Genomic DNA, 15,716 nt, shown 5'->3' with positions numbered 1-15,716 from the left:
CTAATGTTTCAGTTTTTGATGAATCTGCTGACCAAATCTGGGTTATTGATTATAGATTGAGATGAAGATGACCTTCAATTGTTTTGAGGGTTTAGAATAAGGCAGCAGCATAACACAACGTGGCAAAACTGATGTGAAAATGCTCCGATTGTAGCCAACGTTGCTATTAATTTTATGAGTTCTGGCACTTTAAAAGTTGCCCTGTGGATTCCAGAGGACATTGCCTGAGGGCCGACAAACCCTCTGACTGAGTTACTTCAACATTTACACTCTCAGTCTCAGAACCTGAATGCTTTAACCTCAAATGTTGATTATTGGATGATTTTTTTTTTCTACCCACGATGGTGCAGCTGCAAATTTCAGTGTATTTTCAAACGGTGGTTTCGTCATAAAGATACACACACACCTCCTACATGCTGCTCTGCAGCGAAGCAGAACTATCACTTTTCCTGTTCCTGTTCGCGGACGTGAGGTGAAGATAACACTTGGGCATCCTGCAGTATGATCTATATGTTTGCACCTCATGTAACACGGCAAATATTTTTAGGTTAATGGCGTGAAACTGTTTAGAGAAGTTGGACAAACCTTCCACTTTCTCCTCTCTAGCTGAAGCTCCACACAGATGGAGTTTTAATGATTTTTTTTTTTTTTTTTAAAAACACCAAAAAAATAATAACACTGTGGCAATAATGAATATTGGAACTATGAAATCGCACTTTAAAGAATAGAGAAGAAGACAATTTCCCCAAGAATTCAGCAGCTGAATCACATCGGGAAGTTGCAGCTGTCATATAAAAGTAGATGGACATGGTTTGTTCATCAGGCTGGAGGATTTTGGAACAGCGAGGGCTGAAAACCTGTAAAAATGGAAGAAGGACCTAGTAAATCTGCCCAAGAAATGCTTTAAATAGTGAAGACCCAAGCTTTCACTGGGCAGACAAAGCATTAGTCCTTTCCTGAGTGAGGACTGTGCAGACTAAAGGAATATTTTACAATAAATATGAAAAAAGTTTCTAACCAAAACCTACAATTCTTCCCTAAATTCATAGGTTAAAATAAACCCCAACACTTTCTTTCTTCAGTCGTGACACGTGGACTTGAATTTTGATCATTTTATCTGCACACAGATCAGAGAAAACGGTTCCGTCTGCATGACGAAGCCTGAAGCAGTCGCACGTTGGCGGCACCACAGCACCGCCCAGTGGCCAATAATAAGAACTACAATGATCTGTAAAAAATATCAAATAAAACAGACCTATGAATATTCAACTTCCACCAGGAAAAACTGCTCTGAAGAAACTTAAAAATGTAACTCTCCAGTCAACAAAAGAAATTAATTAAATGTCAAATCTCATCCTATTGCTTTAAATGTCTGATTAAGATTTAAAATGAAATGACTTAAAATCACAATTAAAAAAACAGTTTTATTTAACTGTATTTCTAATAACCACAATGATTTTGCGACCAGTGTGAACTTACCACGGGTCCCCCTTCCTATGTTGTTCTGTGTGGTTTTAGGATATTCTGCAATATCCAGACATGAATATTCAGGACTTATTAACAGTTTGATCACTTTTGCTGTAAACAGTATCCAGATACATCTGAAACAACTCTGGACTGGAAATGCATCAGGTTGCATTTATTTCTAGTCATCTTTAATATCACCACAGGAGAAAACTAAAGCACACTCAAATGACCTTTGACACACCAAAATTGTCCTTATCCTCCTCCTTATGTGCCTCTCGTGTGTTTAGTTTGGTCAGTCTGTGCACAATCAGTGAGTTAGAAAAGTCGAGGTAAATGATTTCCAGAATATTTCATCTTGATGTTCATGAAATATTGATGGTTTTACATCCATCCGGCCATTTTACAGCAATCAGCAGGGAAACACTGTGGCAACATTCTCAGCCATGGAGGTAAAGTCTGGCTGCAAATTAGACCATTCAGTGAAACATGACAAAGCTAAATATTTCAAAATCTCTCACCTCCCTGACCACAAAATGGAGGAATCATAGAATCTGGGGTCAAACCAATCAAAAACATGAGTGCAGAGGTGACAATGCAACAATACTGAAGCAGAAAAATCGATGAGAAGGAAATAATAACAGCCGATCTGACCCATTCTTGACTTTTATTCTGATTTTGTTGTCTCAAAACTGTCAGGGATCAATGTTTTAAGCACAACACGCTGACTGGACTAAACTTTCCCAAAAACGCAGCTCATATTCTGTCAGGAGCTGAACAAAACCTGCCGTCAGTCACAACCAGCGCTGTGGCTGCAGCGATATTAAAGTTGCTGCCAGATAACACCTCCCGGCCTCCGTTCGCCTACTTTCCTTTGCCATTGTGCGCGGACGCACAGATGGCTGCAGCCTCCAGCTCATTATGCTCACAGATGACTCTGACTCAGGAACTTAATTGGCCGCTTTTCTTGCGCGGCTGCAGCCTGGACACGACTTGTGTCTGCAGGAGAGACGACGGGGGAACGCTGTCGCCTACAAAATCCTCCTCCCCCGATTATTTGTGCCTTGTGCGTGCGTGCGTGCGTGCGTGACAGGCTTCCTCCCAACTAGACCGCCGTACGAGTTAAGAGAAGCGGCTTTCGGCTCAAGCCTCCCTCCGCCATTTTTTTTGGCAGATTGGAAGCAGATAAGAGCGCAAAAACCCACAAGTTGCCGGTCAGACAAAGCAGGTAAGTGCGCGCGCGTGTGAGCAGCCGTGAGGCACAAACCTCCAGGCCGGCAACAATGATGGAGGAAGCGGCTCCCCGGGAGGAGCACGGGGAGCCGCGGGTAACAATGACCCGCATCCTCCTCCAGCTGCTCCCCTCACACCGACCAGCGTTTTGATTCCTCTCTGGCAACTTTTTCTTTGAGGGACCAGGGCGTGAAATCAGCTTTATGTACACGCGCACCCGCGTGGAAATGTCTCCGTGTGTTGCTTAAACTTGGGAGAGATGAGTTGTTTTTTTTTTTTTAAAAATGTTTTTTTAAAAGTCCTTATTCCAGGAAAGAAAGGGAGCAGGGAAACTAAAGATAGAGTCTCTTAAAAGTTTGGAGGAGATGTAGATGAGAACCTGCCAAAGTTGGAGCTGCACACGGAGGTTTGGGATGGAGGCTTTGTCCTGCTCTCACCGGGGTAATGGAGTCAGGGACCTGCTCCTTATGTTAATGTCCAGTCGTTCTCCAAATCAAACGATTCCGTGAGTTCAGCTCTGGTGAACACATGAAGCAGCTCATTGTGCTCCAGAACAATTGACTTTTCTGCCCGTTGGAGGGGGGGGGGGGCACAGACAGCTCCCAACGCTGGGATGGATCTGGAATATCTGGCTTTCCATCACTGAATGAAAACTCCCATTTGAAAAGAGCAGAGCCCGAATAATCCAATGAATAAATCAGGAATATCTGGGGGGAAAAAATAACCCTGGAGTTTGTCGGAAGTCGCCTGTGAGCGTGGACTCGGGTCAGGGGTCGTTGTCCCGGAGACGCTATTTGAACTTGGATGAAAAGAGATGTTTATTTCTCTAAATCACATCCACAGGAGGTGAAGCAAGTGTCCTCCGTGCGACAGATGATGGCCATCACCGGAGGGTCGGTGGAGACTCTGGACGAGGTTCCGGCGCACGTGTGGGAAGGTTTGCCCGACTGTCTGAGGCTCGGACCTTCGGCGGTGAATCGGAGTCGCGTCGGTGAGTAAAACATTTGTCCTCTGCTGAATGAATGAATGAATGAATGTGCGTTTATTCTCCACACGCGTGATTTCATCCTGAAAACGCACGTCCCTTCACAAAGAAATGTGGTAAAAAAAAAAAATCCCAGAACATTTAAAAGTCTCTTAATCACGTCAATCACAACATGTAGGTGAAGATGTTTGTTTTAAAGGTGAACATTTATTCTGTAGAATCAAAAAAAGTGACATGTGATAAAAGAAACTCTCATCAGGAAGTTATGATTGTACACATCTTTTTGAGTTTCTTTAATTCACTATTGTAAATTACCGAGTGTAAAAAAAAAAAGGTTTAATGTGGCTATTGATGTATTTATTTTCAACACATGAGCGTGAAGGAGGGATGAGAAAAAAAATCAATGTTCTAGAAAGAACGTGTAAATCATAATTATATTACATGGAAGAAGTCAAAGTTACCCACAGATTTAAGTGAAAATATATCATAAAATGTATTTAATGGTCCAGCACGCAGGTTTTTAACAGTTGCTATCCTCAGCAGGCTGATCACGCCGTGTGTGACGTCACTCATGAGCAGGATATTTACATGCTCAGAACAGTTCTGCCGTTTAAGTAAACTTAAACATCTAGTTGTAAAGTTGTGAGCAGCCGAGCTCGGGCCTGTTGTTCCCTCACGGCCGCCATAGGCTCTCCGGTGCTCTCGATTCAGGAAGTGCGTTCGGTTCAGTCTGCAAAGCTGTGAAAATAAAACTTTACAGAATGGACCGTAAAGTTGCAATGCTGGAACTTTACAGTCCAGTCTGTAAAGTTGTAAAGAGTTAGTTAGAAACAAAGTGGTAACTTTGCTTTACACTCGCCCAACATGATATAAACAATAAGATATCGGCAGGATGTATCAGGAATATCGAGGTAAGGAAGGTCTCTGGTTCCTCTCTCAGGTGTCTGGGCCAACCGGGTCATCCCTAAAGGGAAGAGGTTCGGCCCATTTGCTGGAGAAAAGAAAAAACGCTCGCAGGTGACGAGCAACGTCTACATGTGGGAGGTACGCCGCTCTTCATCTCTGAAACACTTATCCTACACACTTCTGGCCGCTACGGCGCCGAGTGTAGACCGAGCCCGGCCACATCGGGAACCCGCGGCTCAGACGAGCGCACCGACACCAGTGGGACCAATGATGTGACACACCTGTGCATCCTGTAACAGTAGCCCCTCTGCTCCTGTCCCTGAGGTTTATTTCCCAGCACGCGGCTGGATGTGTGTGGACGCCACCGATCCCACGAAGGGAAACTGGCTGCGATACGTGAACTGGGCCCACTCCAGCGAAGAGCAGAACCTGTTCCCTCTGGAGATCAACAGGGCCATTTATTACAAAGTTTTACGGGTAAGTCGCAGATTCTCTGGAATCGGAACAGGTAAGTGCTCGATATCACTCCTTGTTTCCTATGCAGTGCACTAACTAGGGTGCACGGCATTTTGCGTGGTTGTCCAAGTGTAACGTTAGCAGGGCTATACCCTATTTAATGAATTCAATTTACCCACAATGCATTGTGAAATATTGCACACAACCAAGGCTTTCTAACCAAACCAATGACATTGATAGTAAATAATTAGTTAATTATTAAGGGCACGCAACTTAATGCATCAGTTTTCCTGAAAGCAGGTTTCACTTTATCGGTGAGTTCACTAAATGGGCCCCTTAGCCCTGCTCCCTATGTAGGGAATAGGAAAAGAGCTATTTTGGATGCTTTTTGAGACGATTGGGAATATTATGACTGACAAAGAGGAAATATTTCAAAGACTCAAAGTTTTAAAATAATTGAATGGAGAAATTCAGCTAAACACAACCACAGTGATCGATTTACTACCGATAACTTATGCTAAACGTCATGCTAGCATCACGGAGGGGGACCCGGCAACTGACGAATGTAAACAATATTCTGTGAAACTGTCGCCCAGATGTTAGCGGACAGATGTGTGTTTTAGCTGATTACTGATGTTGGTGACGAGTTTCTCTGACACGCTGGCATTTAAATGCGAGGCATTCACTGCCCAAACCACCAACTGCTGGGGATAATTAAAAAGATTGGAAATTATCATTTAAAAAGAAAAACTCTCACCCACAGTCGTGTTTCTAGGAAGTATACATATTTTTTTAAATCCATAACTCTTATAGATGTGGGGGGGGGTTACATAATTGGTCAGTGAGTTTTAAATGTCAAAGGATTTGTTTTTTACATTTTTGCTTTTGTCAATCATTAACCATGAAGTCCTGGGGGGAGGGGGGGGGGTGAATATGGTTTCTCTACTTTTACCTCGCTGGTCCAAACGAGGATCCGCACAGAAACAAACAACTTCTGACATGTAACCATCCATTAGGCTGCGGTGGAAACCCTTCCAAATTCCAAACCCCCCACCCTTGTAGACAGATAAGATGCACCGGGGCCACAGCGCCCGCCTCACGTCTCAGCAAGCCGCGCTGTGATTGGCGGGCGGCCTCATCTCTCACTGTTGCAGCCTATCGGGCCCGGAGAGGAGCTGCTGGTGTGGTACACGGTGGAAGACAACCCCGAGATAACAGCTGCACTGGAGGAAGAAAGAGCCAGCAGCCTGAGCAGGAAAAACTCACCCAGAGCGAAGCGAGGTGAGGCCTACCGGGCAGCGTGGGGATGAGGCTACTGTCGGGTTCTGATCCGCCATGGGCGCGCGGCACAATCGCGACGCGCGAGCTCGGCGCGAGGCGGTCTGCATGCAGCTCGGACTAAGTTCCAACAGGCTAGCTTAGCTTGTAAATGAGGGGAGGCTAGTGGGAGCTAACGGCGGCAGTGCGGGGCTTTTCTCCACTTTTGGACCCGAGTTAAAACTCGTCGCTCGCCTCTAAATAACCATAAATCGACCGCGGCGTGGAAGTGAGTCAGTCGGGTGGGCCGGGGAGGCGGCTTGGGGGAACTTGTTGGCAGCGTTTCCTCTGCTGTTTCCTCACGGTTTCGAGGATGTGACCTTCCTTGAGTTCCGAGGTAAAGCCATCCCTCGGCGAGCCTCTCCACTTGATGATGGCCTAGCAGCTTTAGCTCCTTAGCCAGCTCCCACGTCCCACCACACGACCAGTGGGGCCACGCTTTCGGGTGTCGGCTATTAATTTGGGGTGATATTTTTGGAAGAGAGGGTTTAAAAAGTCTCCTTCGCGTCGTTCTGGGTCCCGAATAACCAGTTCATCGAGTTGTCAGACTCGGTGCTGCGCACTAGCATGGAGCTAAGCGGCTAGGTCTGAACACACGGACAGCCCGGTGGACGGACACAGCTGGCCGAACCGGCCCAGTTCTTGTTTATGTCGCTGCCACAGTCAACAGGATCACGTTGATTTGATAGAGTCGTCGTCGACCCGGCAGCCCGCTTTCATTGGCGTTAATATCTGTCAAAAAAGCTCCAACAGGAACCCCCCTCCACCCCACCCCCCCAAAAAAAGAAACCGATGGCGTAAATTTAGTTCCCTAATACCATCATGGAAACCGAAGCATAATTCGAGCTGTGTTTTTTGATTAATTGCAACAACAAAAAAGCACCACCCCCCCCTCGCTGTCAGGATGAACTTTGTCCAGTTTTCATGACTTAGTTTGTGCAAGGTCAAAGAGAAATGGGTGCAATAGTGTCAATAGAATCCTCTTTTCGTATCTTCACGTCTCCATCTTGGTGCATCTTTATGCACTACTGTTGTGCAGGAGCTCCGCTCCTTAACAATGCAGAGCAACACCACTGGAATCCTGATTTGACTACATGTTGAAGGCCCATCCCGCGGCAGAGACGCTATAAATGATTGTTTTATCTGTGCAGAGGGAATTTACTGCATCGTGCAGCGGAACGCTGGCTTGTTTTGTCAAATGAGGTAGAAAATGCAGCGTTGCAGACGCGTTGCCCTCTTTGAAATGTAATTCAACCCGCTGCGTTTCAAAGAGGTGCGTTCTGTATCATTTTTTTTCCCTCAGCCTTTGGAATATTTAGTGTCACCCTCCAGGCACAGATCCAAAACATTACCTGTTCTGCACACCGCCACTCCTGCCAAATTTGAATTGAACGTCAAGCATTGTAGCAGCTGAGCTGAAAGTGTGCATCGGCTGTATGAAAGAAGCTGGCTCTAGTTTTTTAGTGTGGGTGTGCTCCGTCATCTGTTGCTGTACATTAAGTTGATCCTGCTGCCGCTCCAGTGAGTGACCTGCAGCGTGCGCTGCTGTGGTATGAATGAGGTTCTGTCGGCCAGGTCAGGCGACCTTGCTGACACGGTTCAGTAATGAGGTGCCCTGACAGCCTCCCAAGTTGGACCGGGCTTCGAAATCAAACGGCAGCATCTTCAGCCCCTTGCAAAGCTTTTTATCGCTCCTGGAACGGGTGCGAAAGCTCGGTCAAATATTCCGCACCATAGTTTTAAAATGCTAGCTGATCTCTTTTTATTCCTGCAACAGTAATGTAGCCGCATCAAGCTAAGCACGGCGCCAACAGTGACATGGCACTACTGTGCACATTTTCTAGCGACATCATGGTGTTATTACACAGTAACAACATGCTTGACGGATAAAATCTCTAAAGAAACTTTCTTTTATTGAGTCCCTTGTCCTGTTGTTTGAGAGCTGCTCTCCCCCTCTGAGTGTGTGGTGGCTCCTGACTCTTGGATCATCTTTACAGTTTAGAACCTTGTTCTGTGAGACGATTGCGACCTGCTCCCAGTGTTTAGTGTGGGTCACACAGTCGTCACATTGTTCCAAAACACCAGATTACCTTCAAGACGATTGATTCTGTTAGCGGGCTTCTTATCGGAGACAGAACAACCCCCCCCCCCTCCTATTTCACCAGCATAGAACAGTGAGAGGTCAAGCGATCGTCATCATTTACTAGGAACAAAATCAAGTCAGATATGTTGAATAGACGGGAGTCAATGGAGCCGCTGTTTCCAAATGACACATTTATGGCGCACAAACATCGTCATTGTTCACATTCTCTCTGACTTTTGTTGCATTTTAGGTGACCTTTTGATTGCATTTCTTTGGTAAAGAGGCTAAAATGTTCCATACCAGTATTAGAATTCCAGCTTTTTTCATCATGAAACTGCCTGTTTAGCCTCGGAGCAGGTCTAATACAAAATGATGTGTGTTTTGGATTTGCAGCCAGACGGAAGCTGCTGGAGAGAGCCAGACGGGCTGGTTTGGGTGGATTCAAGAAGAGGAGTGGAAGAGAAGCTAGTGTTAAGGAGATGTGGGATGGGGAGGAAGGTAAGGTCATTCATGGCCAAGTTACCTAAACAGAGCTTTAATAGCTATTATTTATAATAGATTTTACAAACAAACAAACCTTTTCATTAAATATAAAACAAAACAATCTGGACTTGGTTGCACTCGAGTTTTAGACTTTTTATTTGTTTGTAAAATCTATTAACGTATAACGCCTCCTACAAGATCAGATAAATTAATTGCAGTTAAACTTTAGGAAAGCCCAACACACACTTGTTCAGCCCTAATTAAAGTCTGATTTAAACATTTGTCATTGTTTCTAGGTCTGATTTAAACATTTGTCATTGTTTCTAGGTCTGATGGAGGAGGATGAGAGGTCACCGGCCATTTCATCCTCGCAGGAGCTCCAGCAAGCCGAAGTTCGAAGTATCGACTCTAAAGATGAAGTAGATACATCGACAGTGACGGCGAACAGGGCGACCGAGGGAGAGGAGGAGGATGCCAACGATTTGGAGGAACACACGGAACCGGAGCAACAAGTTGTTCGGCATCCGCCCGGGACCGATTCCCGGCAGAAGCAGCCCGGCTCGTCAGTGCTGTGTGGGGAAGAAAGCCATATGGGTTCAAAGGTGGAAACCTCGGAGCCAGAAGCCGATCCTGAACTTGAACCGGATCCGGACGAACTTGAGGGAGATCCCCACGGGGGGTCGCACCCCTGCCAGCACTGCGAGCGCCATTTCTCCACCAGGCAGGGTCTAGAACGTCACGTCCACATCCACGCCGTCAGCGCTCAGCAGACGCAGCTGTTCAAGTGTCGCTACTGTAATAAAGCCTTTGGGTCCCAGGTGGGGCGGCGGAGGCACGAGAGGAGACACGAGAACGGGTCAAAAAAGAGGCCCGGCTCACTCGGCGGGACTGCCACTCTGCTCGGCCCCGCTGCCCAGAACGATGGTTCCAGTCCCGACTGCACAAGCCCAACCAGTCATTATATAGCCATAGGGTCCCAGTTTACAGCAGGACCCCCGCACAATGCAGAGATGCAGAGGAAAGAGCTGGGCCCTCACGGGGACCGGCCCTTCGTTTTCGACGAAAATGGGGAATCGAAAGAGCTCCACCCCTGCAAGTACTGTAACAAAGCCTTCGGCACACACACCAACATGAGACGCCACCAACGCAGAATACACGAGCGGCACTTGTTACCCAAGGGAGTCCGCAGGAAAGGCATGCTCCTTCAGGAGGCGTCGGCCCAGCAGCTGCCCGGCGAGTCCCCCAGTACCAGCCCCCCCCCGGTCTACGTGCCCAGCGCCGACACGGAGGACGAGGCAGACCGGGATGATTATGCCATCGACATATCCAAAAACATCTCTGAGAATTTGAGCTTTTACATCGACGGCAAAATCGTGTCCACCAGCTCGGCGAGCGGGTGCGAGGTGATCGAGGTGGACTCCAGATCGGCGGCCCTGTTCGGTTTAGACACGGTCATCATCAACCCCGCTCAGATCAGCCAGGCTCTGAAGGTGGAGGGCAGAATAAGTGCTGCCAAGCAGGTGGGGAACATCAGCCAACCCCCAGTGAAAAGAAGAACCTCCACTCCCCCGCTCGTGCACACCCTCAAAGTAGAGGCTGAAACGGCTTCTTTGACATCGTCGTCGTCGTCGTCGTCCTCATCTAATTTGCTAGCGCGAGGCTCGTACCAACAGGTGGCGGACTCGTCCGCCTTCCAGCGGGAGAAGACGGTGTACCTCTCCCCAAAGCTGAAGCAGCTCCTCCAGACTCAAGATGTTCAGAAATCCACCGTCGCCGTTCTGACGGAAAGCCATAGACTGACCTCGCCGCTGACGGCCACGTCGCTGCAGGGCTGCGGGGCTTCAGGCCGCTTTAAGAGGAGGACGTCGTCTCCCCCCTCGTCGCCGCAGCTCAGCCCTCAGAGCGGCAAAGCTGAAGCGGTGAGCTTGTTCGGTCTTAAGGTGCCAAAGCTGGAAAGCCACAGCACCACGCCTTTGCAAGACAGGGAAGAAGGAGACGTGGGCCTCCCTGGGAATAACACCCAGGGCCAGACCTCTAATAACGGGGGGAACTCCTGTAATCAGCAGCCTCTGGATCTGTCCTACTCCATCAGGAGAAGCGAAGCCTCCAACAAGGTCCCCGCTGATTCAGCTCTGGATTTGAGCTTCCAAAGGAAGAGCGGCGTTGAACCTGAAAGTAAGGGAGCTTCCGCCCCGAAGAAGAGGAAGCCCAACACCAGCATGCTGGAGAAGGTATTGATGAACGAGTATGTTGGTCTGTCGCTGCCAGCTGACGAGGGCCCCGCGTCGGCGAACCCTCACACCTCCCATCCTCAGTCTCCTAAAATGGCGCCAGAGTCTGCGCAGCCTTCCCCGCCCTCTTTGACCCCTGTCACCTTGAACCCCTCATCCCCCGGCTCCTCCAGCGTGACTTCCCCAACCCCGCCTCCCCCCTTACTCCCGACCATTCCTTCTCCCCCGGCGATGCCCAGCTCTCCCCTCTCTCAGCCTTCAGACGCGTCCGCGCTGAGACATCTGCCTGTCCTCTCGCCCAAAATGTCCCCAAGGTCGGTCGAGCATAAGTCTGACTCGGAGGAGGTTTTGTCAACCGAAGAAGTCAAAGATGAAGGCCAGAGTAATACTCCGCAGCCCCCAGAGTCCCCCAAATCTTCCCTTAATGTTTCTGCATCTTCAGATGTTTCTGAACCAGTATTAGCAGATGAACCTTCTACAGAAGATAGTAGCCCACCAGCCGTTAGCAACAGTTTACCAAATGACACAACAAGCCAAAACCTTGACTCGGAGGCTGAGAAAGCCCAGCCTGATGCCTCTCCTCAGTCAGAATCCCCTCCATCCTCTCCGGGTGACTCGCATGACCCACCCCAGTCGCTCGTTTCACAACCTCTCCCTCAGACCGAGATTAAAGAAGAACCCGAGCAGTCCTCCTTGGATGAGTTGGCTCCCGCGCCTCAGGACGGAGGCATCAAGTCTTCGCCGCCGTCTGTTCCCGATCACGCTTCTGAGCAACCGCCCGAGGAGGACGGAGCTGACCCGACGTACTGCAAGACCTTTGTGTGCAACGTCTGCGAGCGGCCGTTCGGTGCCATCAAAGACCTCAGCGGACACATCACGGAGCACGCCGCCGACTGGCCCTTCAAATGTGAATTCTGCGTGCAGCTGTTCGGCGACGCCCCGGCGCTGCTCACCCATCGCACGACGCTTCACGGAGTGGGCAGGATCTTCGTGTGCTCGGCCTGTTCCAAGGAGTTTGCTTTTCTCTGCAACCTCCAGCAGCACCAGAAGGACCTGCATCCTAACGAGACCTGCTCACACACCACAGTGGAGAGCGGCAAGCTGAGGCCACAGAACTACACGGATCCCTCTGCAGCCAAAGAGGAAAGCGGCCCCCCGTCACCGGCGCCGGAGACGACGGACGAAGCAGCCGCACAGGGCGACGGCAATCCAGCGAAAGAAGAAATGGATGTGAACGGGAATCACGCCGAAGACCCCAACGAGGAGCTGTACACTACGATAAAGATCATGGCCTCGGAAGGGTCCAAGCCCAAGGGCCCGGACGTTCGCCTGGGCCTTAATCAACACTACCCCAGCTACAAACCGCCCCCTTTCCCTTATCACAGTCGTTCTCACGCGGCCTCGGTGGCCTCGGCGACCAACTTCACCACTCACAACATCCCTCAGACGTTCAGCACCGCCATCCGCTGCACCAAGTGCGGCAACAGCTTTGACAACATGCCAGAGCTGCACCAGCACATTCTGGCCTGCGCCAACGCAAGCGACAAGAAGCGTTACACTCCCAAGAAAAACCCCATCCCCCTCAAGCAGATCGTGAAGAGTCCGAACGGAGCGCTGTCGCCCGCGGCGGCCGCCGTGGCCCAGAGCGCTTTCCGGCGGATGGGTCAGCCGAAGAGGCTGAACTTCAATCAGGAGGCGGGCAAAACAAAAATGAGCGCCCTGAGTAAGAAGAAGAACCAGCTGGTCCAGAAGGCAATCTCCCAAAAAAATAAGGCTTCCACCTTCTCCAAAAAGGTTTCTGTTAAAGTGGAGCGGGAGCAGCCGTCCAACGTCTGCCCCCACTGCAGCCGAGAGTTCACCTACCCCGCTAGCCTCAGCAAACACATGGCTATCAGCTGTCCCATGAAGCCAGTCGCTAAGAAGGGCAAGAAGAGGGAGGTGGCGTCGGATAAGAACATGACTCTACGGAAGAAAGCTTCCGACAGCGAGCCGGTGCAGGCAGAGACCGACGCCAGGCCCCTGGGGAAGACCAGAGCTCGTAGCCTGGGCGCAACAGAACCCGAGACGCCCCTGCCCAGCAAAGGGAAAGCTGCCACGGGCAGAGTCAAGCGGCCTGCCTCCCTGCCAGCATCAGCCCCTACCAGCAAAAAGTCCAAGAAAGGCCATGATGCGTCATCACCTTTGGCCCCTTCGGCCCCGGACGCTCCTGGGGAGTCGGCGCAACAGCGGTCCACCGGGAGGATGCAGCGCGTGAGCAAAGAGGCCGCGCCCAAGAGATCAGCCGAGGCCAAAGCAGCGGCAGCAGGACAGCAGCTGAAGAAAGAGGAACGGTTCTCCCTCCGGACGAGGGAGCGAGGGAGCGGACCCGTGACCCGGAGCCTGCAGATGTCCAACGCCGCCCCTCCCGCTGAGGTGAAAAGTGAAGAACTCCAGTTTCAGGAGCCAAAAGAGACTCAGGTGAGGGAACGGGATCAGATTCTCAGGTTAACAACAAGTTAAACATTGTGTCTCCTGTGTTCTCACAGCAGGTCCCTATAAAGTGACCCGTGCCGGTTCTTCCCAGGAGGGCGGCGCCCTGCTCTGGCCACGCTCCGGACTGAACCTAGACTGACTTGCACTGAGGTCGCTCTCCCGTAACCTCGTTCACTCATGAACTGGTGCCTCCCGCGCCGCCCGCTCGGCGGCGTCCTGCTGGATTTAAGGAGCGAACCCTCGGCTTCCACCGGCGTTCCGAACTGAGCCTCGATTTCCAGCCAGCCTTGCAAAAAATGGAAAAGAAGACTGTGAATGACAGCGAGTTAATATATTTGAAACGAGTCATTACTGGACCGTAAACAGTAACTTGAGGGCTCTGTCACGTTGGGAGGCTGTTGTATTGCAAACGGCAATCATGTATACGTTAGGGTTAGGGTTAGGGTCTTGATTCTTCCGTTCCCCCCCCCTCCTGGTTTGTTTTAGAGTTTGGGATGTTTCCACAGTCTATTAATGCATGTGCTGAATAGAGTGTCGACTAGAATACGCCAGTTTCCTTGTTCCTCCCCTCCATCCGTTTGTACATGATTTGCTTAAATATGTATGTTTGATTTAAATTAGTAGTCACTATATGATAGAATATATCTCATTGGCTTCTTTATGTTTGGAAAACGGCAGTGGTTCACTGCAACAGTCGGTCCTCAGGAACACTGTATATGTGTGGTTAGTCTATGTACGCTCGTGGTTGGATGCGCGGTCTGGCTGCTGTTACTGGGTCTAAATCGCAATTAAGTGTCTACTTTGTTTTTTCTTCCTCAGACTCCTGTTTTGTTCATCCGACGTTAGCAGGCGACGGCCCGTTTAAAAAGATTTCAGCCTCAATCCCAGTGTTCGTACAGCACTTTAAAACCGCCAAAGTTTCTAGCTGTTGGATTTGCTCCTTTCAGACGGGGAATAATTGAATGTATGTCGGTCAGTCGCTCCCTGTGTAAACGCACCGACGCACGTCCGCTGAGTCATCTCCGTTAAGCGTTCTCCAACCGTCTCCTCACACCATTTTTACACACACACACACACACATATATATATATATATATATATGCCAAAATATATGAATTCAACACAGCGTCCTCTGTTGCTTAATGTTTCATTTCCGTCATCTTTGCTTTCGTGAGTCACGACATCCGTCTGTCCACCTGTGCAGCAGAGCTAGCAGGCAGCACTCAAACACGTAGCATGCTATGGAAAACGTCAATCGAGAAAAGAAAAAAAAAGATTTAAAGCTAATTTATATTTCCACGAGAGAAAACATGTTTTGCCTTTAATCGCCGAGATGATGTATTTAAGGATGAACAAAGACAGAAATCCCAAATGACCTCAAGTAAACATTGCTGTAATTGACACAATAAAAGTTTTTCAATTTCTGTAACAAAGTTGGTGCTTCCTGGGGTCCGTTGTGCTTATATACTGATAAGCAAGAAAGAAATGATGAGGCTGAATTGATGGGGGGGGGGGGTAAATTGGATTCTGACAGAAAACTAAGTTGTACATGTTAGAAATATAGCAAAAAGCCACCGTGCTGAGCTGGAGCTGGAGCTAACCCTTCGTTAGGCTCTTGTCTTCACGTCACAGATTTAAGCATTAAGAATGAAGAGGTTTATTAAAGATAAAGGCCAAGATGCTGCTGCTGCGGCGTCATGGTTACGGCTATTGTTGACGTGACCGATTCTCTATCGCGCAGCTGTTTTCAACATATCTAAAGTTTTGGTGTGCACAGATGCTCCCTGTAGTTGAGCGGCAGCTTTTGGTTTCATAATATAACATTTACATTTGAGTTTTCAACTTAAATGTGGGGAAATGGGTTGTTTAAGTTCATGGTGGCTCTTCCAGAACTATAAATGTAACTGAGAAGGAAGCTGCAGGATCAGGTTGAACCAAAGTCTGATAAATCGGGGCTTATATTTGTTTTTTGGTGCCATCCTTTCATTTCATTTCAACAGCAGCCGAGTCAGAAAGTACGTAAAACATCGGCTGCTTTCTCCAGTAAACCAGAAAAAGAGAAACTTTTTATATATAGATTATTTAC

General features: G+C 48.9%; 1 protein-coding gene across 2 annotated transcripts; it reads left to right on the top strand.

Moving 5' to 3' along the window:
• Nucleotides 1-2,374: 2,374 nt before the first annotated feature.
• prdm2b (PR domain containing 2, with ZNF domain b) lies at nt 2,375-15,059 on the top strand. Of its 2 annotated transcripts, none has more exons than XM_011613982.2 (8): nt 2,375-2,692; nt 3,541-3,688; nt 4,623-4,726; nt 4,913-5,065; nt 6,199-6,325; nt 8,838-8,942; nt 9,255-13,615; nt 13,687-15,059. In XM_011613982.2, exons 2-8 carry the CDS (start codon nt 3,571-3,573, stop codon nt 13,699-13,701), a joined length of 4,983 nt encoding a protein of 1,660 aa, XP_011612284.2. In that variant the 5' UTR covers nt 2,375-2,692; nt 3,541-3,570; the 3' UTR covers nt 13,702-15,059. The 2 variants fall into 2 exon arrangements, with proteins under 2 accessions (XP_011612284.2, XP_011612283.2); XM_011613981.2 differs by having other exon boundaries at nt 2,376-2,692; nt 13,684-15,059.
• Nucleotides 15,060-15,716: the final 657 nt, after the last annotated feature.

The sequence above is a fragment of the Takifugu rubripes genome, chromosome 19 (genome assembly GCF_901000725.2).
Source record: "Takifugu rubripes chromosome 19, fTakRub1.2, whole genome shotgun sequence".
Lineage (NCBI taxonomy): Eukaryota > Metazoa > Chordata > Actinopteri > Tetraodontiformes > Tetraodontidae > Takifugu > Takifugu rubripes.
Note: the sequence above shows the minus strand (reverse complement) of the source record. Positions and strands in the feature narration are given on the sequence as shown.

Excerpts from the sequence above, each read along its gene's own strand:
- prdm2b (XM_011613981.2), top strand. The coding sequence starts at position 3,571 with ATGATGGCCATCACCGGAGGGTCGGTGGAGACTCTGGACGAGGTTCCG. Across the intron at positions 3,689-4,622 it reads GGTGAATCGGAGTCGCGTCG|GTGTCTGGGCCAACCGGGTC; the intron begins GTGAGTAAAACA and ends TTCCTCTCTCAG. Across the intron at positions 8,943-9,254 it reads GATGTGGGATGGGGAGGAAG|GTCTGATGGAGGAGGATGAG; the intron begins GTAAGGTCATTC and ends CATTGTTTCTAG.